The 22,146-nt window shown below is 44.1% G+C and overlaps 1 protein-coding gene across 3 annotated transcripts in view; it reads left to right on the top strand.

Moving 5' to 3' along the window:
* The window catches only part of clasrp (CLK4-associating serine/arginine rich protein), a 144,693-nt gene that overhangs the window by 48,589 nt on the left and 73,958 nt on the right, over positions 1-22,146 (top strand). For all 3 annotated transcript variants that reach the window (XR_011888098.1, XM_072274541.1, XM_072274542.1), the window contains exons 8-12: positions 2,351-2,447; positions 3,649-3,727; positions 8,560-8,633; positions 10,731-10,772; positions 16,760-16,978. Coding sequence is in view for 2 of the 3 variants with exons in the window: in XM_072274541.1 (XP_072130642.1) it covers positions 2,351-2,447; positions 3,649-3,727; positions 8,560-8,633; positions 10,731-10,772; positions 16,760-16,978 (511 nt within the window). In the remaining variant the exon portion in view is untranslated. The remainder of the gene's footprint in view (positions 1-2,350; positions 2,448-3,648; positions 3,728-8,559; positions 8,634-10,730; positions 10,773-16,759; positions 16,979-22,146) is intronic.

Raw genomic sequence — 22,146 nt, 5'->3', positions numbered from 1 at the left:
GTGGATACATGGAGCTTAGAAAAATAGAGGGCTATGGGTAAAGCCTCGGTAGTTCTTAGGTAGGGACATGTTCGGCACAACTTTGTAGGTTGAAGGGCCTGAATTGTGCTGTAGGTTTTCTTTGTTTCTATCTCACACAAAGAACACAACACAGCCATTCTCACTGCTCGAACTATGCACTAACAGATGAAGAAAAAGAAGAAACTCGATACTTAGCTCGTCCAAGCCTGCTCTCACTGAAGTTTAATAAGCCAAAGCCTCCCCACTCTAACTCTGGTCTACTCCAACAATGGTCACGCCGCGTGTCCCTGCCTTACTTTTATCGGCCCTTGATAATGAATTGCGGCTGTGCCGCTGATGAGAAGAAAAATCCGGTGAAAGCTCCACACCTCTTGCTCCTGGATCTGTGTGAGGCCTCCTCCTCCTCCTGCAACTGTACCGCCGCGAAGAAAATAACAGTGGGATTGTATCTGTCCTTGAGCCTGGTGGTATGAAAAGATGAGCTGCTCCTTCGAGCTGGAGTCTAAAATACATGTTGTGTATGCAAAAATAAAAAGCTGCCTCTCCCAACTCCTCCCCTTTCCAGGCCCATTGAAGGGTCTGGGTCTGGGTCTGAAACATGGGCTCTTAATCCTCTCCATAGATGCTGCTAAGTTCCTCCAGCATTTTGTGTACATTACTCTGGTTAATCATTAAGATGGAAAGCTTCAGTAACTCTTTGCAATAACAGAGCATCTGTACCATAAACGTGAGTGCTGAGTTGCTAATTAACCTACAATGAGTTTCAAGGTGAAGCGCATGTTCCATTTAATTTTATCAAATATCATGTGAGGTTGATAAGCTGAGCCAAGATTATTGCTTTCGGGTAAGTTACATTGGTAGGTTTGTTTTGAAGTTTTGTTGTGTGGGGAATCTCAGCAGACAGTTTGAGAGCTAGAGTTGCATTTATGTAGCACCATTCACATCTCTTTAAACACATCCCAGACTGCTTTACAGCCACTGAAACACTTGTACTTGAACAAAATGAAAGATTTTCCATTTTGGTCATGTTTGAGAGGGAGAACTGCAGTTTTTCACATACCACCTCTCTGATGGGTGTAATGAGAAGAGGGCATACCTCGAACAGTGAGGGTCGTTCGCAATGGATGTCACTTCCAATGAGGACATCTTCAAAAGGTGATGCCTCGAGTGGGGGGGGGGGCGGGGGATTAGGGCTGAGAGAAAAAAAATGGATCGTCCGTGAAAAAATGGCAGAGCTGAATCGATTGGCCAAATGGCCTGATTCTGCTCCTATATCATAGAGTTTAGCCCTTTTCAATTATGTTGTCTTTTATTCTTCTAAACTCCGGATAGAATAGACTAGACCAATCTCGTCTCATGAGACCACCTTCTGAGCTCTAAATTCAGATTCTTACAGATACATGTAGAGATGGCCCAAGTTCTGATTTATTCAAAGGACCTGCCATAAATATACAGAATTATGAGGGGTATAGATAAGGTAAATGCAAGCAGGCTTCTTCCATCAAGGTCAGGTGGAACCACAATGCGAGGTTATAGGTTAAGGGTGAAAGGTGTAAAAGTTTAAGGGAAAACTTCTTCACTCAGAGGGCGGTGAGAGTGTGGAATGAGCTGCCAGCGCAAGTGGTGCATGCCAGCTCGACTTCAACGTTTAATATGTTTAGATACTTACATGGATGGGAGGGGTATGGAGGTCTGTGGTTCAGGTACAGGTCGATGGGAGTAGGCAGTTTAAATGGTTCAGCATGGACTAGATAGGCCAAAAAGCCTGTTTCTGTACTGTACTTCTCTATGACTTTAAGTAATAGGAACAGAATCGGGTCATTCGGCCCATCGAGTCTGCTGTACTGTCCGATCATGACTGATATATTATCCCTCTCAACCCCAGTCTCCTGCCTTCTCCCCATATGCTGTGATGTCCTTACTATTGAAAACCTATCAGTCTCTGCTTTAAATATCCCAATGACTTGGCCTCCGCAGCCACTGGTGCCACTGAATTCCACTGATTCACCACCTTATGGCTGGAGAAATTCCTTCTCATCTCTGCTCTAAAGGGATGTCCTTGTATTCTGAGGCTGTGTCTTCTGGTCCTGGACTCCCCTACTATTGGAAACATCCTCTCTACATCTACTCTATGTAGACCTTTCAATATTCAATGAAGTGTTTTGACAATGTGAATGTTCTTTTTACATAGAAATGATTGGAAAGAATTGTGGATGTCAGAATGTACGGTGATCTACTGTATGCTTTTCTGGAAATGAAACAATTGTCGGCTGCTAACTTAATTGATTAACACTTGGAGGTTTCTGAATGTTTATGTCTTGCCTTTCAGATGTTGAAGTGGATGTTGATGAGTTAAACACTGAGCAGACCTTGGAGCTGAACAAACTCGCTACCACTTACGGGATGTCTGAAGGTGACTTTGTCAGGTGAGGCGAGCTTTTCCCTTTTCTCTCTCTCCTGATCGACCCAACCCATTTCCCCTCCATCTGCGCATTACTCACATGTTCCCATCTTCGCTCCCCAACTCCCCATTTGGTTCCATGCTCCATCTTCCTCTCCTGTTTGATTCCATCACCTGCACCCCTTTGTTGCCGCTACTTATCTACTCCCAATCTCGGACACTATTCCTACTCTCCCCTCCTCTATCAGCCTATTACCTCCTCAACTGGATTTACCTATCACCTGCTAGTTTTTGCTCATTCCCTTCCCCTCCACTCTATACCCGCTACCTCTCCTTTATCTTTCCATTCAGATGAAAGGTCTCGGCCCAAAATGTCATCTGTCCATTTCCCTCCATAGGTGCTGCCTGATCGGCTGAGTTCCTCCAGCAATGTGTTTGTAGAATTCACTAAAACATTTCTGTTGATCGGTGGATACGCAGCATCTTGTGTGGTTCCAAGTCAGTCAGAGGAGAAACGGTTTCTGGTTCATTCTTATGTTCTGAGTTGGTCCTCCAGTGACAGATGATGGTGGAACCTATGAAGGATACACTGTCCCTTTGGACTTGGGCAAGAAAGAGCTTACATATATGTAGAGCATTCTGCAGTCCCCATCATACTTTTCGGTAGAGTCACTTGGCTAATTGTGGAGGAAGAGAGCTCATTGGGTGGAAGAAGGTAGCTTCTAAGTTTAAAGTAAACTTACTGTCAAAGTTATTTCAACACAGGTTCATTTTCTTGTGGGCATACTCAATAAATCTATATAATAATAACCATAACAGAATCAACAGGAGACCGCCAACTTGGGTGTTTGACCAGAGTGCCAAAGATGACAAACCGTACAAGTAGAAAAAGAAAGAAATAATATTAATAATTAACTAAGCAATAAATATTGAGAACATGAGATGAAGAGTACTTGAAAGTGAGTCCTTTGGTCATGGGAACCACTTGCCCTACCATAGTCAAAGCCTTTGAAGAGAGACATTTTATTACCTAACCTTTACAATTAATTGACTCCCAAATTGGGCATTTGAGGGGATGGATAGGTGTTCCACTCTCAAATTCCTTAGCCACCCTGTTGGATATCCAGTACAAGGAACAAGGGACCACTGGTGATCTCCATTGTGTAGAGGGTAGGGTTGAGGGTCTGTTGATGGGTGGTATAACTGGTCTTTATTTCTATTGGAAGGATGCTTCGGAAAGACAAAGAAGAAGTGGAAGCAATCAAACATGCCAAAGCCCTGGAGGAGGAGAAGGCAATGTACTCGGTAGGGATATTCATTCATCAGTGGTTCATTTAATATCAAGGAATGTATACAAAGTCAAAGTAAGTTTTTTATAAATACATGTATGTCACCACATACAACCTTGAGATTCATTTTTCTGTGAGAATACTCAGCAAATCTATAGAATAGTAACAACAACAGGGTCAATGAAAGATCAGGTAGCACATAGAAGACAGCAGACTGTGAAAATGCAAATATAAATGAATAGCAATGAATAACGAGAGCATGAAATAACAAGATAAAGAGTTCTTACAGTGAGATCATTGGTTGTGGGAACATCTGCAGATTGTTATTAATGATTATGATATAGTTGGGATCACAGAGACATGGCTCCAGGGTGACCAAGGATGGGAGCTCAACGTTCAGGGATATTCAATATTCAGGAGGGATAGACATGAAGGAAGGGGAGGTGGGGTGGCGTTGCTGGTTAAAGAAGAGATTAACGCAATAGAAAGGAAGGACATAAGCCGGGAAGATGTGAAATCGATATGGGTAGAGCTGCGTAACACTAAGGGGCAGAAGACGCTGGTGGGAGTTGTGTACAGGCCACCTAACAGTAGTAGTGAGGTTGGAGATGGTATTAAACAGGAAATTAGAAATGTGTGCAATAAAGGAACAGCAGTTATAATGGGTGACTTCAATCTACATGTAGATTGGGTGAACCAAATTGGTAAAGGTGCTGAGGAAGAGGATTTCTTGGAATGTATGCGGGATGGTTTTTTGAACCAACATGTCGAGGAACCAACTAGAGAGCAGGCTATTCTGGACTGGGTTTTGAGCAATGAGGAAGGGTTAATTAGCAATCTTGTTGTGGGAGGCCCCTTGGGTAAGAGTGACCATAATATGGTGGAATTCTTCATTAAGATGGAGAGTGACATAGTTAATTCAGAAACAAAGGTTCTGAACTTAAAGAGGGGTAACTTTGAAGGTATGAGACGTGAATTAGCTAAGATAGACTGGCAAATGACACTTAAAGGGTTGACGGTGGATAAGCAATGGCAAGCATTTGAAGGTTGCATGGATGAACTACAACATTTGTTCATTCCAGTTTGGCAAAAGAATAAATCAAGGAAGGTAGTGCACCCGTGGCTGACAAGAGAAATTAGGGATAGTATCAATTCCAAAGAAGAAGCATACAAATTAGCCAGAGAAAGTGGCTCACCTGAGGACTGGGAGAAATTCAGAGTTCAGCAGAGGAGGACAAAGGGCTTAATTAGGAAGGGGAAAAAAGATTATGAGAGAAAACCGGCAGGGAACATAAAAACTAACTGTAAAAGCTTTTATAGATATGTAAAAAGGAAAAGACTGGTAAAGACAAATGTAGGTCCCCTACAGACAGAAACAGATGAATTGATTATGGAGAGCAAGGACATGGCAGACCAATTGAATAATTACTTTGGTTCTGTCTTCACTAAGGAGGACATAAATAATCTTCCAGAAATAGTAGGGGACAGAGGGTCCAGTGAGATGGAGGAACTGAGTGAAATACATGTTAGTAGAGAAGTGGTGTTAGGTAAATTGAAGGGATTGAAGGCAGATAAATCCCCAGGGCCAGATGGTCTGCATCCTAGAGTGCTTAAGGAAGTAGCCCAAGAAATAGTGGATGCATTAGTGATAATTTTTCAAAACTCGTTAGATTCTGGACTAGTTCCTGAGGATTGGAGGGTGGCTAATGTAACCCCACTTTTTAAAAAAGGAGGGAGAGAGAAACCGGGGAATTATAGACCGGTTAGCCTAAGGTCGGTGGTGGGGAAACTGCTGGAGTCAGTTATCAAAGATGTGATAACAGCACATTTGGAAAGCGGTGAAATCATCGGACAAAGTCAACATGGATTTGTGAAAAGAAAATCATGTCTGACGAATCTCATAGAATTTTTTGAGGATGTAACTAGTAGGGTGGATAGGGGAGAACCAGTGGATGTGGTATATTTGGATTTTCAAAAGGCTTTTGACAAGGTCCCACACAGGAGATTAGTGTGCAAACTTAAAGCACACGGTATTGGGGGTAAGGTATTGATGTGGATGGAGAATTGGTTAGCAGACAGGAAGCAAAGAGTGGGAATAAACGGGACCTTTTCAGAATGGCAGGCGGTGACTAGTGGGGTACCGCAAGGCTCAGTGCTGGGACCCCAGTTGTTTACAATATATCTTAATGACTTGGATGAGGGAATTAAATGCAGCATCTCCAAGTTTACGGATGACACGAAGCTGGGTGGCAGTCTTAGCTGTGAGGAGGATGCTAAGAGGATGCAGAGTGACTTGGATAGGTTGGGTGAGTGGGCAAATTCATGGCAGATGCAATTTAATGTGGATAAATGTAAAGTTATCCACTTTGGTGGCAAAAATAGGAAAACAGATTATTATCTGAACGGTGGCCGATTAGGAAAAGGGGAGGTGCAACGAGACCTGGGTGTCATTATACACCAGTCATTGAAAGTGGGCATGCAGGTACAGCAGGTGGTGAAAAAGGCGAATGGTATGCTGGCATTTATAGTGAGAGGATTCGAGTACAGGAGCAGGGAGGTACTACTGCAGTTGTACAAGGCCTTGGTGAGACCACACCTGGAGTATTGTGTGCAGTTTTGGTCCCCTAATCTGAGGAAAGACATCCTTGCCATAGAGGGAGTACAAAGAAGGTTCGCCAGATTGATTCCTGGGATGGCAGGACTTTCATATGAAGAAAGACTGGATGAACTGGGCTTGTACTCGTTGGAATTTAGAAGATTGAGTGGGGATCTGATTGAAACGTATAAAATCCTAAAAGGATTGGACAGGCTAGATGCAGGAAGATTGTTCCCGATGTTGGGGAAGTCCAGAACAAGGGGTCACAGTTTGAGGATAAAGGGGAAGCCTTTTAGGACCGAGATTAGGAAAAACTTCTTCACACAGAGAGTGGTGAATCTGTGGAATTCTCTGCCACAGGAAACAGTTGAGGCCAGTTCATTGGCTATATTTAAGAGGGAGTTAGATATGGCCCTTGTGGCTACGGGGATCAGGGGGTATGGAGGGAAGGCTGGGGCGGTGTTCTGAGTTGGATGATCAGCCATGATCATAATAAATGGCGGTGCAGGCTCGAAGGGCCGAATGGCCTACTCCTGCACCTATTTTCTATGTTTCTATCTCAATAGATGAGTGTAGTTTTCCCTTTTTGTTCAAGAACCTGATGGTCGAGGGGTAGTAACTGTTCTTGAACCTGGTGGTGCGAGTCCTGAGGCTTGTGTGCCTTCTGCCTCATGGCAGCAGCGAGAAAAGAGCATGGCCTGGGTGGTGAGAATTTTTGATGATGGCTGCTGCTTTCCTAAGACAATGTTTCATGTAGATGTTCTCAGTGGTTGGGAGGGCTTTACTCCTGATGTACTGTGCTGAATCCATTACCTTTTGTAGGGTTTTCCATTCAAAGGCATTGGTGTTCCCATACCAAGGTGTGATGTAGCCAGTCAATACATTCTCCACTACACATCTTAGAAGTTTGTCAAAGTTTTTGATGTCATGCCGAATCTCCCCTGCTGTTGTATACAGTATATAACTTGAAATTTGTACTCTTCACTGACAAAGGAACCCCATAGAATGAATGATCGAAACATCAAAGCCCAGCAGCACCCTGCCCCCACTTCACGTAAGCAGCAGCAAGAGCATTGACCTCCCCCCATCTGTGCCAGCAGAAGCTCTGACCACACCCCCCCCACCATGCAAGCAACAGCAGAAACTCTCCAAAGAGACCTTGATCCAGACGCCTTCAAAACTACAGTCACAACCCAGCACTTCGGTATCCCACACAGGCTCTTTCTTCCAGCAACAACGATGGGCTCCCAGTTTCATAGAGTCATAGAGGAGTATAGCTCAGAAACAGACCCTTCAGCCCAGATAGTCCATGCTGAAAACCATTTAAACTGTCTACACCCATATCTATCTGCACTGGGACCATGGCCCTCCATATCCTTAATATCCATGTACCTATCCAAACTTCTCTTGGACGTTGAAATCGAACTTGCATGGACCACCTGTGCTGGCTGCTCATTCCACACTCTCACAACCCTCCGTGAAGAAGTTTCCCCTCATGTTCTCTTTAAACTTCTCACCTGTCGCCCTTAAGCCATGACCTCTAGTTGTAGTCCCTCCCATCCTAAATACCTGTTGTTATACATTCTGTTTTATCTAATGAGAAGGACTGTCCAAAGTGCGAAGTAAATTTATTATCAAAGTACATATATGTCACCATATGCGTGAGATTTATTTTCTTGTAGGTGTATTAGAACCATAAAAGAATCAATGAAAGGCTGTCCAACTTGGGCGTTCAATCAGAATACAGAAGGCACCAAGCTGTGCAAATACAAAAAAAAAGAAATAATAATAAATAAGCAAAAAATATTGAGAACATGAAATGAAGCATCTTTGAAAGTGACTCCATTGGTTGTAGGAACATTTCAAATGGAGTTGAGTGAAGATATCCCCTTTGGCTCAAGAGCCTGATGGTTGAGGGGTAATAACTGTTCCTGAGCCTGGTGGTGTGAGTCCTGAGGTTCCTGTACCTTTTTCCTGATGGCAACAGTGAAAAGAGACCACGTCCTGGGTGGTGAGGTTTCCCCAATGTTGGATGCTGCTTTCCTGCAACAGTAATTCACATAGGTGTGCTCATGATGGGGCAGGCTTTACCCACGGTGGACTGGGCCGTATCCACAACTTTTTCTAGGATCTTCTGTTCAAGGGCATTGGTATTTCTGTACCATGCCATGAGCATCCTTTATGTGCGTCTCCATGGCTGCCAGTATCAGGTGCGGAACAGGTTTAATTATTTTGGTGTGTGTTCTTTGCAGGGACGAAGGTCTCGTCGCCAGCGGAGAGAGTTCAGAGAGAAGCGCTTGAAGGGGAGAAAAATCAGTCCACCCAGGTACCCTGTGTTTAAACTCAGCTCTTTGCTATCTATGGTTTTAAAACACTTTCTTAATCTTGACCACTCTTTGTCAGGGTGACGCTGTACTGTTGATGTCAGATTAAGGAAATGGTTAATTTCTACTGTACCTACTGTGAGGGGCTCTGTGTCACAGATGCAATCAAGTACTTCTATACTCCATGGAAAATGGCAGCCCAACTTGTGCATCTCAGTTTGCCGTAAGCAGCTGCCTGTGAATAGCCTGGTGGTCAGGGCTGATGCTGTGTTGGGACCTTTCACTTTCAGCTGAGAGGGGAGTTGTGGGCCTCAGTTTCACGTCTCTGATCATAAAACCATAAGACATAGGAGCAGGATTAGGCTATACAGCCCACCAAGTCTGCTCCACCATTCATGGCTGACTTACTTTCCCTCTCAACTCCATCCTCCTGCTTTCTTCCCGTTAAGCTTTGACATCCGTACTACTGAAGAACCTATCAACCTCTCCCTTAAATATACCCAATGACTTGACTTCCACTTCCTTTTGTGGCAATGAATTCCATGGATTTACCACCCTCTTGAGTAAAGAAACTCCTCCTCATCCGTGTTCTAAAGGGACGTCCCTGTATTCTTAACCTGTGTGCTCTGGTCCTAGATTCTCCCATTAGTTGAAAAATCCTCTCCATGTCCACTCTATCAAATATTGAAAGGCCAAGATAGATTTAAATGAGATCACTTCTCATTCTAAGCTCTAGTGAGTACAGGCCTAGAGCCATCAAACACTCCTCATTCCTGGGATAATTCTCCTGAACCTCCTGAGCACCTCCCCAATGCCAGCACATCCTTTCTTAGATAAGAGGCCCAAAACTGTTCACAATACTCCAAATGTGGTCTGAATCCTCAGCATTACATCGTGCATACTAGCCTATTCGAGTCTTTGATCTTCATCTTGAACCCTAATTCTGCTCCTATCTCTTATGATCTTAAATCTCACCACTAGCTCTTCCCACCATTAAGTACATTTACAAGGAGTGCTGCCACAAGAAAGCAGCAGCCACCATCAAGGTCTCCAACATCCAGGCCATGCTGTCTTTTCGCTACTACCATTGTGCAGGAGGTGCAGGAGCCTCAGGTCCCACACCACCGGGTTCAGGAACAGTTATTACCCCACAACCATCAGGCTCCTGAACCAGTGTGGATAACTTCACTCACCACAATGAGCCTCAGGTCCCACACCACCAGGTTCAGGAACAGTTATTACCCCACAACCATCAGGCTCCTGAACCAGTGTGGATAACTTCACTCACCACAATGAGCCTCAGGTCCCACACCACCAGGTTCAGGAACAGTTATTACCCCACAACCATCAGACTCCTGAACTGGTGTGGATAACTTCACTCACCTCAACAGTGAATTGATTCCATAACCTACAGACTGTCTCACTTTCAAGGACTCCACAACTCATGTTCTCATTATTACTTAGTTACTTTTTTATCTTTTGCACATTGGTTGTTATTTGTGTTTTTCATAAATTCTATTGTATTTCTTTATTTTTCTGTAAATGCCTGTAAGAAAATGAATTTCAAAGTATTATCTAGTATAGTTTGATTGTTATATGTCGTGTCGTATGACGTGTCCAATCTTGGTCTTTCCATGACCATGTTTGGTCTTGGCAAATTTTTCTACAGAAGTGGTTTGCCATTCCCTTCTTCTGGGCTGCATCTTTACAAGACAGGTGACCCCAGGCATTATCAATATTGTTCAGAGATTGTCTGCCTGGCATCAATGGTCACATAACCAGGAATTGCGATCTGCACCAGCTGCTCATACGACCATCCACCACCTGCTCCCATGGCTTTGCGTGACCCTGATCGGGGTGGGGGGGCTAAGCAGGTGCTACACCTTGCCCAAGGGTGACCTGCAGGATAGCGGAGGGAAGAAGTGCCTTACATCACTTTTGGTAGAGAATATCTGGTACATAGTACAGTTTTGTTATTAAATTTATTTTTGAATTTGAACATTGGCAGGGTCTGACAGCTAAAGGGAGACTGGGGGGTGGGTAGAGGTCATCAATGTGTTTCAGAGTTAGTTTTTAATATGCTGTCTTTTCTGTTTCAGTTATGCTAGGAGAGACAGCCCAACTTATGACCCATATAAAAGGTAATTACACTACACAGTTTGACATTGAAACTCTGTTCCATGTGGTGCTTCTCATTATAACAATTTAAAATGAATACTGCGCAGAAATGGGTTTTGGTGGCAAAAGGAGATTGAAAACGAAGAGTTGTTTGTGTCAGATTTTAAGTCATAGAGCAAGGAACAGCCCATCCAGTCCCTGTGAAACTGTTATTCTGCCTAGTCCTGATTTGTGCCTGAACCATAGAGTTCCATGCTCTCCCCATCCATGTACTTATCCAAACTTCGATCTTTAATATTGAAATCGAACCCACAAGCACTACTTTTGCTGGCAGCTTGTTCCACACTTGCGCCACTCTCTTGAGTGAAGAAGTCCCCCCTCGTGTTTCCCTTAAACATTTCACCCTTCACCCTTAACCCAAGACCTCTAGTTGTAGCCCTACCCAACCTCAGTGGAAAAAACCTGTTTGCGGTTACCCTATAATTTTGTATACCTCTAACAGCTCTCCTCTCAATCTTCTACGTTCCAAGAAATGTCCCAAATATCTACAGTTCACTTTCTCTATCTTTTGAAGGATTTAAGATTCAAGTCTATTTATTATGTGTACACCGACATAGTTTGTGTTAACAACCAACACTGGGGGCAGCCTGCAAGTGTTGCCACGCATTCTGGTACCAACATAGCATTCCCACAGTGCTCGGCAGAAAACAACAAGCAACAAAACAAGCCTTGTTCGTCCCTCTCACACAGGCACGTATGCAATTCTCCAACCCAAGAGAGCCTCCAGTCTCCAGGAAAGACCAGGGCTTATCTTTTACCTCTGTGCTGCTTTCCTGCAAGTTTCTTAAGGTTGTCATGCCCACAGGGAGGGGTTATGGGGAAAAGCTTCCACAGCCTATTAAATGCTTTCAACGGCGTGCATCTCAAGTAGTTTTGACAACCAATTCCAGCTCCTGGTTTTCTTTTGTGGCTTAGCTACTGAGCCAGGTGGAACATTTCTGCTGACTGGAGAAGGGGGAAAGGTGGGTCGCTAGCACTTTAAAGCTATTCTGCCCGGACATATGGGGCTTGTCAGCTGTGGGTGGCTGCTCAACGAGGAGAAGGAAAACTCTGATCTCAAACTTCGACTGCATTGCAGACTTCAGTGGTTGGGAAGATGTTGGAGTCCATTTTTAATTACGAGGTTTCAGGGCACTTGGAGGCACATGATAGAATAAGCCAAAGTCTGCATAGTTTCCTTAAAGGGAGATCTTTCCTGGCAAGTCTGTTGGAATTCTTTGAGGAAAGAATAGGCAGGAGAGTTGGTAGATGTTGTTAATTTAGATTTTCAGAAGGTCCTTGACAAGGTGCCACACACGAGAGCAACTTAAGAGTCCATGATATAACAGGAGAGATACTAGCATGGACAGAAGATTAGCCAAACGGCAGGAGGCAAAGAGTGGGAATAAAGGGGCCCTGTCCTGGCTGGCTGCCGGTGACCATTGTGGTCTTCTGGGGTGGGTGTTGGGACCGCTTCTTTTCACATCTGTCAGTGATTTGGATGACAGAATTGATGGCCTTGTGGCCAAGTTTGCTGACAATACGAATGCAGCCCCCTCACCGGGTCCATAAGCAAATTTGGCTTGTTGGCTGGCTCTGCTAACAGCCACGTGACTCAATGGGAAAAAGGTTACCTTCTACAAACAATATACGTCTAGGGTCAGTATGATTTGGGGTTCAATCAAAGAGGAACGTTGTGATGAAGAAACCTCAATTGGAATGAATGCTGTGTAAATACTACCTGTGCACAATTATTGGTTGGCAAGAAATAACAGATTGTGCACCATACAAAAATTTAAAGTAGATTTACTAATTTCAACTTTATTAAACAGCTATTAAGAGAAAGAAAAGAAAGAAAAAATAAATTAAAAAACCCATTACAGTTAAACTAGTCTAAATGTGTACACAATATTGGAGCCTGTATCTTCCAAACCTGGGTGTTCAGGGTTGTATCTCATACTCATGGTGAGATACCCATGGTCTGCGTGAAAACACATGCCATCTTTTCAGACTCCCCTCATAACCATCTCGAGCAAGTGGGATCTCTCTCTCAAGAGTATTGTGTTCCTTCTTGGAGCCATTGATCCGCACAAAGCACTTCTTGCAACGGGCCTCTCCTTCCCACAGCATTCTGAGGCATCTTTCCTGCTGTCCTCTTCTGAGCTCCCGCCAAAAAGACCCCAAACCAGAGTACTGTCCGTTACAAATCTCACTCCACCCCGCCCCACTCTCTCTAGAACTTTCTCCTGATTCCACTATCCTGATTGGCTGACACAGCATTCCTAAGTTAAACAGCAGGACTTTTTATTTTGGCCGAAACTAATTGCAGAAACTGCTCAAATGAAATACCTACGGCATAGAAATCTTAACCAGGCCATTACATGAAGAAGGGGGAGGGGTAAGTACTATTGAGAATGGGCAAAGAAGTGGCAAGTGAATATCGGTAGGGAAGTATATGGTCATGCACTTCGGTAGAAGGAATAAAGGCACAGACTCATTTCTACGTGAGAAGAAAGTTCAAAAAATAGCAGTGCAAAGGGACTTGAGAGTCCTTCTGCAGGAGTCCCTTAAAAATTAACATGCAGGTTGAGTTGGTGATAAGGAAGGCAAATGCAATGTTAGCATTAATTTCAAGAGAACTAGGATATAAGAGCAAGGATGTGATATATTGTGAGCAGTTTTGGGTCCCTGGTCTAATAAGAGATATGTTGGCATTGGAGAGGGTCCAGAGGAGGTTCTTGAGAATGATTCCAGCAATGAAAGTTAACATATGGGGAGCATTTGATGGCTCTAGTTCTGTACTTTCTGGAGTTTAGAAGAATGCGGGAGGATATTACTGAACCCTATGGAATATTGAAAGGCCTAAATAGAGTGGACGTGGAGAGGATGTTTCCTGTATTTAGTGAGTCTAGGACCTGAGGGTAAAGCCTCTGAATAGAGGGATTTCCATTTAGAACAGAGGTGAGGAAGAATTTCTTCAGCCAATAGGTAGTGAATATATTAAATTCATTGTCATAGATGGCTGTGGAGGACAAGCCCTTGGGTATATTTAAAGTGGAGATTGATAGTGTTTTGATTAGTCAGGGCATCAAAAGTTACGGGGAAAAGACAGAAGAGTGGGTTGAGAGGGGTAATAGATCAACCATGATGGAATGGCAGAGCAGACTTAATGGCCAGATGGCATAATTCTGCTCCAGTGACTTAATGGTATATACACATTCATGGGAAAAATACCCGAGGAAAATTCTGGAGCTGTCATCCATAAGGCAGTCCTACATTGAGATCAACGCTGACTGGTAACTCCTGAAACGCTGCTGGTGCCAAACTGTATCGGGCTCTGCAGTTCCTTTGGATTCATTAGCTGCATGGAGAGGGGAGCTTACTACATAGGCAACAGCATGCTCTCCATATCGTACTGCCCTGGCTTGCGTATCAACTGACGGTAACAACGTAAGCAGCTAGGACACAACAACCTGCCAACGAAGGGCCTCATCTGGCCTCAACATATTCCTACACTAATCCCACCTCATTTCATCCACTTTACTACAGTTAATGGAGCCGCCATCTTGCAGCTATAGTGACCTGAAATATTGCGTCAGCAGCTATATTTCATTAGGAGTTTGAGATTTGGTATGTCACCAAAGACACTCGCAAATTTCTACAGACGTGTGTATCATGGAGAGCGTTCTAACAGGCTGCATCACCGTCATGGATAGCCTCCAAACTAATGGCATGAACATCGATTCTTTGAACTTCCAGTAATGCCCCGCCACCTCCTTCACCAGTCCCCATCCTCCTCTCCTTCTCTCACTTTATCTCCTTGCCTGCCCATCGCCTCCCTTTGGTGCTCTTCCCCCCTTTTCTTTCTTTCATGGCCTTCTATCCCCACCTATCAGACTCCCCTTTTAAAGCTCTGTATCTCTTTCACCAATCAACTTCCCAACTGTTTACTTCATCCCTGCACCTCCGGTTTTCACCTATCACCTTGTGTTCTCTCTCCCCTCCCCCACCTTTTAAATCTACTCCTTATCTTTTTTTTTCTCCAGTCCTGCTGAAGGGTCTCGGCCCGAATCGTCGACTGTACTTTTTTCCATAGATGCTGCCTGGCCTGCTGAGTTCCTCCAGCACTTTGTGTGTGTTGCTCGGATTTCCAGCTTCTGCAGATTTTCTCTTTCTTTTCATCGCTGTCTGGTATGGGGTGTGGGGGAAACAACTGCACAGGACTGAAATAAGCTGCAGAGAGTTATAAACTTGGTCAGTTCTGTTATGACAATAAAGTATAAAGTAAGGTATAAGTATGAGCACTAGCCTCCCCAGAATCCAGGACATCTTCAAGGAGCGATGTCTCAAAAACAAGCAGCATCCATCATTAAGGGCCCCCATCGCCCATTGTTACCATCAGAGGGGAGATACAGGAGCCTGAAGGCACACACTCAAACAATTCAGGAACAGCTTCTCCCCCTCTGCCATCCAATTTCTGACCGGACAATGAATCCGTGAACACTACCTCACTAATTTGTTTTTGCTCTTTGTACTGCTTATTTAACGTTTTTAATATATACTGTAATTTGCAGTTTTTATTATTATGTATTGCATTGTACTGATGCTACATAACAACAAATTTTACGACATATGCCGCTGATATTTAACCTGATACTGATTCTGAATCTGGTCCAATCCTGACTCGTGTGTGTGGAGTTTGTATGCTCTACCCATGATCCTGTGGCAGGTCCAGCTTCTCTCATGTCCCAAGTTGTCCCTCGTATGTAAATAATGGATAGAATCCAGGCAAAATTAAAGGGAAACATAAATAATGAGAGACTCTGCAGATGCTGGAAATCCAGAGTGATACACACAAACTGCTGATGGAACTCAGCAGGTCAGGCTCAGAATAAAGAGTCAACGTTTCGGACTGAGACTCATCCTCAGGACTGGAAAGGAAAGGGGAGTAGTTCAATCTGGCAGGATATAGGTGACACACACAAAATGGTAGAGGAACTCAACAGGTCAGGAAGCATCTATATAAATGAATAAACAGTCAACGTTTTGGGCTGAGTTCCTTAAAAGCAATGTTGGGGGAAATGAAATGGGATTAGTGTGGATGGGTGCTTGATGGTCAGAATGGACCTGACGGGCCAAACTGCCTGTTTCCATATGGTATCACTTGACACCTCTGGTGTTTGATCAGGAATGCACTGTTCTGTGCTATAGTACAATTTCACAGTAACTGCACGCCTCTCGATATTACTCAGACTTCATGATGATGAACAGGTGACCTTTGATGTTCTAAATGACTCTTAATATCAGCCTAAACCTTCCCTCTCAAATAGCCCTCCATTTTTCTATCATCCATGTGCCTAACTAATGTGTCTGCACTACAGGGGGTTTTATGCCATGAAACCTTACCTTTGACTGAGGGGTCTGTGAACCTGCTCTTATGTATCTGGCAGTGCGTTCCATGCACCTACTGCTCTCTGTGTAAAAGAAAACTTACCTCTCACGTCAACACACACAAGATGCTGGAGGAACTCAGCAGGTCAGGCAGCATCTGTGGAAATAAACAGGTAGTCAATTTCTCAGCCCTGAAGAGGGGTCTTGGCCAAAACATCGACTGCTTATTCACTTCCATAAATACAGCCTGACCTGCTGAATTCCTCCAGAATATTGAATGTGTTGCTCTGGATTTCCAACAACTGCTGACTTCCTAGTGTTTACGATTTACCTCTCACTACCCCCATACTTTCCTTCAGTCACCTTAACATAATGCCCTTTCATATTAGCCATTTCTGCCTTGGGGAAGAGTCTCTGGCTGTCCACTCGATTCTCCTGAGTGTTGGGGAATTGAGTTAACTCTTTGAATTAGATCAGTCTGCTATTAAACCTAATTTCCCAGTTGTGGATCTATCCACAGTGCTTGAGTGATCATAGTCCGATGTAACGAGTTCTCCTGTGGCGTTTGCTGATGTTCTAGGTCACAGTCTGAGTCCAGCTCAGGGACGAGGTCACGGTCGCGATCGAACTCGCCTACCCACGAGGAGAAGATCACCTACATCACAAGCTTTGGCGGCAGTGAGGACGAGGGCGGATCGATGGCGCAGACTGGGGTGACCTCTGCCAAGGCCCCAATTGGCAGGCATCGGAACTCCAACACGCAGCAGGGCTCTGGCACAGGTCATGCCAGCTCCTCCCGGTCGGTAACTTTCAAAATCTTTCCTTTTCCATTCCCAAAGCCACTGATTTTGCTGCTAGAGGGAAAGGTCAGGACTTCCAAAGAATGAAGCTTTTGCAGCCAATCGTCTCATAGCGTTCAGACAGATTGGGAGAATGGGCAAAGCAGTGGCAGTTGGAATGCAGTGTGGTCATGCCCTTTGGTAGAGGGAATAAAACTGTAGACTATTTTCTAAACAAGGAGCGAATTCAGAAATCGGAGGTGCAAAGGGACCTAAGAGCCCTAGTGCAGGATTCCCTAAAGGTCAACTTGCAGGTTGCGTCGGTGGTAGGGAAAGCAAATGCACTGTGGGCATTCATTTCAAGAGCACTAGAATATAAAAGCAAGGATTTGATGCTGAGGCTTTATAAGGCATTTGTAGATTGCTCTTGGAGTATTGTGAGCGGATTTAGGCCCCTTCATCTAAGAAAAGATGTGCTGGCGTTGGCAAAGGTCCAGAGGAGGCTCATGTAAATGATCTCGGAAATGAAACGGTTAGCATTTGAATCTGGGCCTGTACTCATTGGAGTTTAGAAGAATGAGGGGAGATCTCATTGAAACCTACCGAACACTGAAAGGGGTAGATAGAGTGGATGTGGAGAGGATGTTTCCTATGGTGGGGGAGACTTGGACCAGCGGGTACAGTCTCAGAATACAAGGATGTCCCTTTTGAACAGAGATGAAGAATTTTTGTTGCTAGAGGATGATGAATCTGTTGAATTTATTGCCACAGACAGCTGTGGAGGCAAAGTTATGGGGTATATTTGAAGTAGAGGTTGATACATTCTTGATTAGTCAGGGTGTTAATGGTTTCAGGTAGAAGGAAGGAGAATGGGGTAGAGAGGGAAAATAAATCAGCCCTGATTGAATAGCAAAACAGATTCGATGAGCTGAATGTCCTAATTCTGCACCTATGTTCTTTGATGTATAACCTTGCCCTGAGAAATGGCAGCCTCTTGAACGGTGCAGATTGTTTGCATTAACGAGCCGAGAAGATTAGGGCAATTGATACCAAACATGGCTTTTTAAAGCATCATCATCATAGAGAGAAGGTCAAGAGTACAGTATAAACGGAGTTAACTCAGTGACACAGCTAGTGGTAGGCTCACATTTCAGCAATCCTGAACACTGATGCTGTCTGTGTGACCGCATGAGGTTCTCATGGCCACTGCAGCTTCCTCCCACATCCCAGAGCTGTGTAGGTTGGTAGATTTAATTGGTCGCTGTATATTGCTGCTGATATCGGAGTGAACGGTTGAATCTTTGGGGAATTAAGAGAACGCAAAATGGGATCTGTGTAAATTAGTACTCGATGGAGGGTACAGTGGCTGAAGGGCCAGTTTCTGTGCTGTGTAACTTTGTGAAGACCTGTGATGTCCAAGGGAGCTATTGATGGTGTCTAGTTACTAGAACTTGGACCGTTGGTGTAGTAAGCCATGAGCCAGTTGCGCTTCTTGTGCCCACATGTCCATAAGACATAGGAGCAGAAATAGGCCATTTGATCTGTTGTAACGTGAATAAAGTCACTGGAGAGATACTGAAGCTGGATACAGAAGTGTTCTATTCAACAAAAACACACAACAGGCATCATATTGAGACACTCTTGGAGGAAGAGGCCTCCCCATCAAATATTACATGACACTTTTATATGCTAAATATAAAAGCAGGACAATTCTATAGTTATAATCTATCTACAATGCTTCCTTTGAATGACACATAGTTTTCATACAGCTCCTTCTTTGCACCCACACTCCAGACACCCAAAATGTATGTCAATCAGCATTGTCTGCTTTGTAATCAACTCCAGACCACAGCTCCAGGAAAACTTGTTCAGGGCTGCATGTTAAATTTAATCTACAATCCATGTTCATGTCTGAAGATTGGGGTGAAGCTAATATTTGCTATATACACTGACTCCAGAATACGTCTCAACATAACGTATTGAATCTGTACCACTGAGCATGAATGACAATAGAACATGAGGATGAAATGTTTTTACTCAGTCATGTTAACCACAATACGATTCATCCCCTATTCTTCTTCTTGATGCTGTGGGACATGGACCCTGAGTCCTAAGTTACACGGTTCAATGGTTGTATACAGTATACAACCTGAAATTCTTATTCTTCGCAGACAAACATGAAACAGAAAAACCCCAAAGAATGAATGACAGAAATATTACAACCCCAAAAGCTCCCTGTCCCCCTCCCACGCACAAGTAGCAGCAAAAAGCATCAGCCCTCCCCCCACTTGCTCCAGCAAAAGCACGGACCTCCTTCCCCCCTTGCAGGCAGTAGCAAAGCCCCCAAAGAGACCTGGACCAAGAAGCCATCAAAAAACTACTATCCATTTTAACACTTCAACATGTCAGGCAGGCTGTCTTCTATAATCATAGAATGATACAGCGTGAAACAGGCCCCTCAGCCCACTGAGTCTGCGTTGACCTTCAAGCACCTGCGTTTACACTGTCCAACACTAACCCGTTTTATTATGTCTCGGAGAAATGTGGTTTCAAATGTTAGTGGTCCGAGTCTGTGTTGTGCACCTGTATGACCCAAAAGAGGTGTAAAATTTAAAATGAGCTGAAGAACAGGTATATAGGAAAGTGAATGGACTAATGGGCGGTGGGGTGGAGATATGTCTCTACCAAAGGAGATGTAAGGTGCTCCTTCACTCTGATAGTCTGCAGGTCATCCCTGGGCAAGGTGTGGCACCTGTTTAGTGACCTGGTCAGGGTCACGTGAGGCCGTGGGAGCAGGTGGTGGACGGTCATATGAGCAGCTGATGCATATCACAACTCCTGGTTATGTGACCACTGACGCCAAGTAGACAATCTCTGAAGATAATGGCTAGGGTCACTTGTCTTGTAAACACATTGCCTAGAAGAAGGCAGTGGCAAGCCACTTCCATAAAATTTGCCAAGAACAATCATGGTCGTGAGACCAAGATCACCCACATCATACGACATGGCATATGATGATGATGAATGAACTATACAGGGATTAAATCTGTACTTTCCATAATGGTTAAACTAGTGTGGATCATTCCACCTCTTTTCAGGGATTGGTAGGTCTGTTTGGTGTGAATATCAGAGTCACCTCACACGCCTTCATCAAGAGTGAAGCTTCATTCTGCCAGTCTGCTGGAGAGCCCCAAATCCATGGGAGTGAGTGGGGTTAAATAGTCGAGCACACATTTTGACCTGTGTTACTGAGTATAGAGGCAGAGGCGGGCAGGTCTACTCAAGTACTAAACCTCACAAGCGATGGCAATGAACAGGGAAAATAAGTGGCAGGGAGGGAGAGGTGCCCAGATTATCAGTTGAAAGCCTGAAGTGCGCCCACGTCAGTGAAAGAGCTGGTGACTCAGCTCTGGATAACCACAGCCTGCTCCAGAGGGGATTACTTTTTCATGACAGTGACGATAAACACCGTTGCCATCAGATTGAATTTCAAGTCCCTCGTACTAAAGTTCAAAGTAAATTTTATTATTAAAATACAATATGTCACCATATAGAACCCTGAGATTCATTTTCCTGTGGACATGCTCAATAGAGGGCTAAGGATATCCTAGGTAATTTCTAAAGTAAGTACATGTTCAGCTGAATTGTGGGCTGAAGGGCCTGTATTGTGCTGTAGGTTTTCTATAAATCTATAGAATAATAATCATAACAGAATCAATGAAAGACTGCCTGACTAGGGCGTTCAACCAGAGTGCAGAAGACAACAAACTGCAAATACAAAAGGGAGAAACAACAGTCATAATAAATAAATAAATAATAAATATCGAGAACATGAGATAAGAGTCCTTGAAAGAGAGTCCATAGATTGTGGGAACAGTTCAGTGATGAGATGAGTGAAGTTATCCCCTGTGGTTCAAGAGCCTGATGGTAATAACTGAACTTGGTGGTGTGAGTCCTCAGGCTCCTGTACCACCTTCCTGATGGCAGCAGCGAGGAGAGCGCATGGCTTGGATGGTGGGGTCCCTGATAATGGAGGCTGCTTTCCTGCGACAGTGTTTCAGGTGCCCAGTGGTGGAGTGAGCAGTGTCAACCACTTTTTGCAGGATTTTCCATGTCAGGGTATTGGTGTTTCCATATCAGGTTGCGATGTAGCCAGTTGACTTACCCTCCACTACACATCTATAGAAGTTTGTCAAAGCTTTAGATGCCCGAATCTTTGCAAACTTCTAAGGAAATAGAGGCACAGCTGTGCTTTCTTTGTAATTGCACTTAAGTTCTGGGCCCAGAGAAGGTCCTTTAAAGTAATAATGCTGAGGAATTTTGAGGTTGCTAACCCTCTCCACGTCTGATCCTTCTGAGAGGACTGCCTGATGGACCTCTGGTTTCCTTCTGAAGTCTATGATCAGTTCCTTGGTCTTGCGGGGTATTGAGTGGCACCACTCAGCCATACGAGACGATATGGATTGTGAGGGCTCAGTAAACCTCGATTTACTGTGTTAGTCTCTCTGCCCAGTGGAAGTGATTGTTTGGTAATCTGAGCGGGATTAGAGGCTAATGGGAAAGATGGTTTACTACAACACAGTGTTATTTAAACTAGAGTGTGACTTAAACTTACGGTGTGCTGTCATTAATTTAGGGGAGTGTGTCTTGAAGAAATATAGAAAGATAAAAAAAACTACACAATGCTGTGCCGAACATGTACTTACCTTAGAAATTACCTAAGGTTTCCCATAGCCCTCTATTTTTCTAAGCTCCATGTACCTATCCAGGAGTCTCGTAAAAGACCCTATTGTATCCGCCTCCACCACCGTCACCAGCAGCCCATTCCACACACTCGCCACTCTCTGTGTAAAAAAAAACACTTACTCCCGACATCTTCTCTGTACCTACTTCCAAGCACCTTAAAACTCGTAATAGCCTTATACACCTGTATACGGTCACCTTTCATCCTCCATCGCTCCAAGGCAATGGGACAGTCTGCAGCTCAACTTCTAAACCTAAGAGGTTCTGCACATGCTGGGAATCTTAATGCTGGAGGAACTCAGCAGGTCAGAGAGTATCTATGGAGAGGAATGGTTATAGCCCAAAGGAAGGAAGTGGGCAAAATCTAGAATAAGTGTTTGATGGCTCTGGACCTGTACTCACTGGAATTGAGAAGAATGAGGGGTGGCCTCATTGAAACCTATCG

Source organism: Mobula birostris, chromosome 12, assembly GCF_030028105.1.
Source record: "Mobula birostris isolate sMobBir1 chromosome 12, sMobBir1.hap1, whole genome shotgun sequence".
NCBI classification, from domain to species: Eukaryota; Metazoa; Chordata; class Chondrichthyes; order Myliobatiformes; family Myliobatidae; genus Mobula; species Mobula birostris.
Note: the sequence above shows the minus strand (reverse complement) of the source record. Positions and strands in the feature narration are given on the sequence as shown.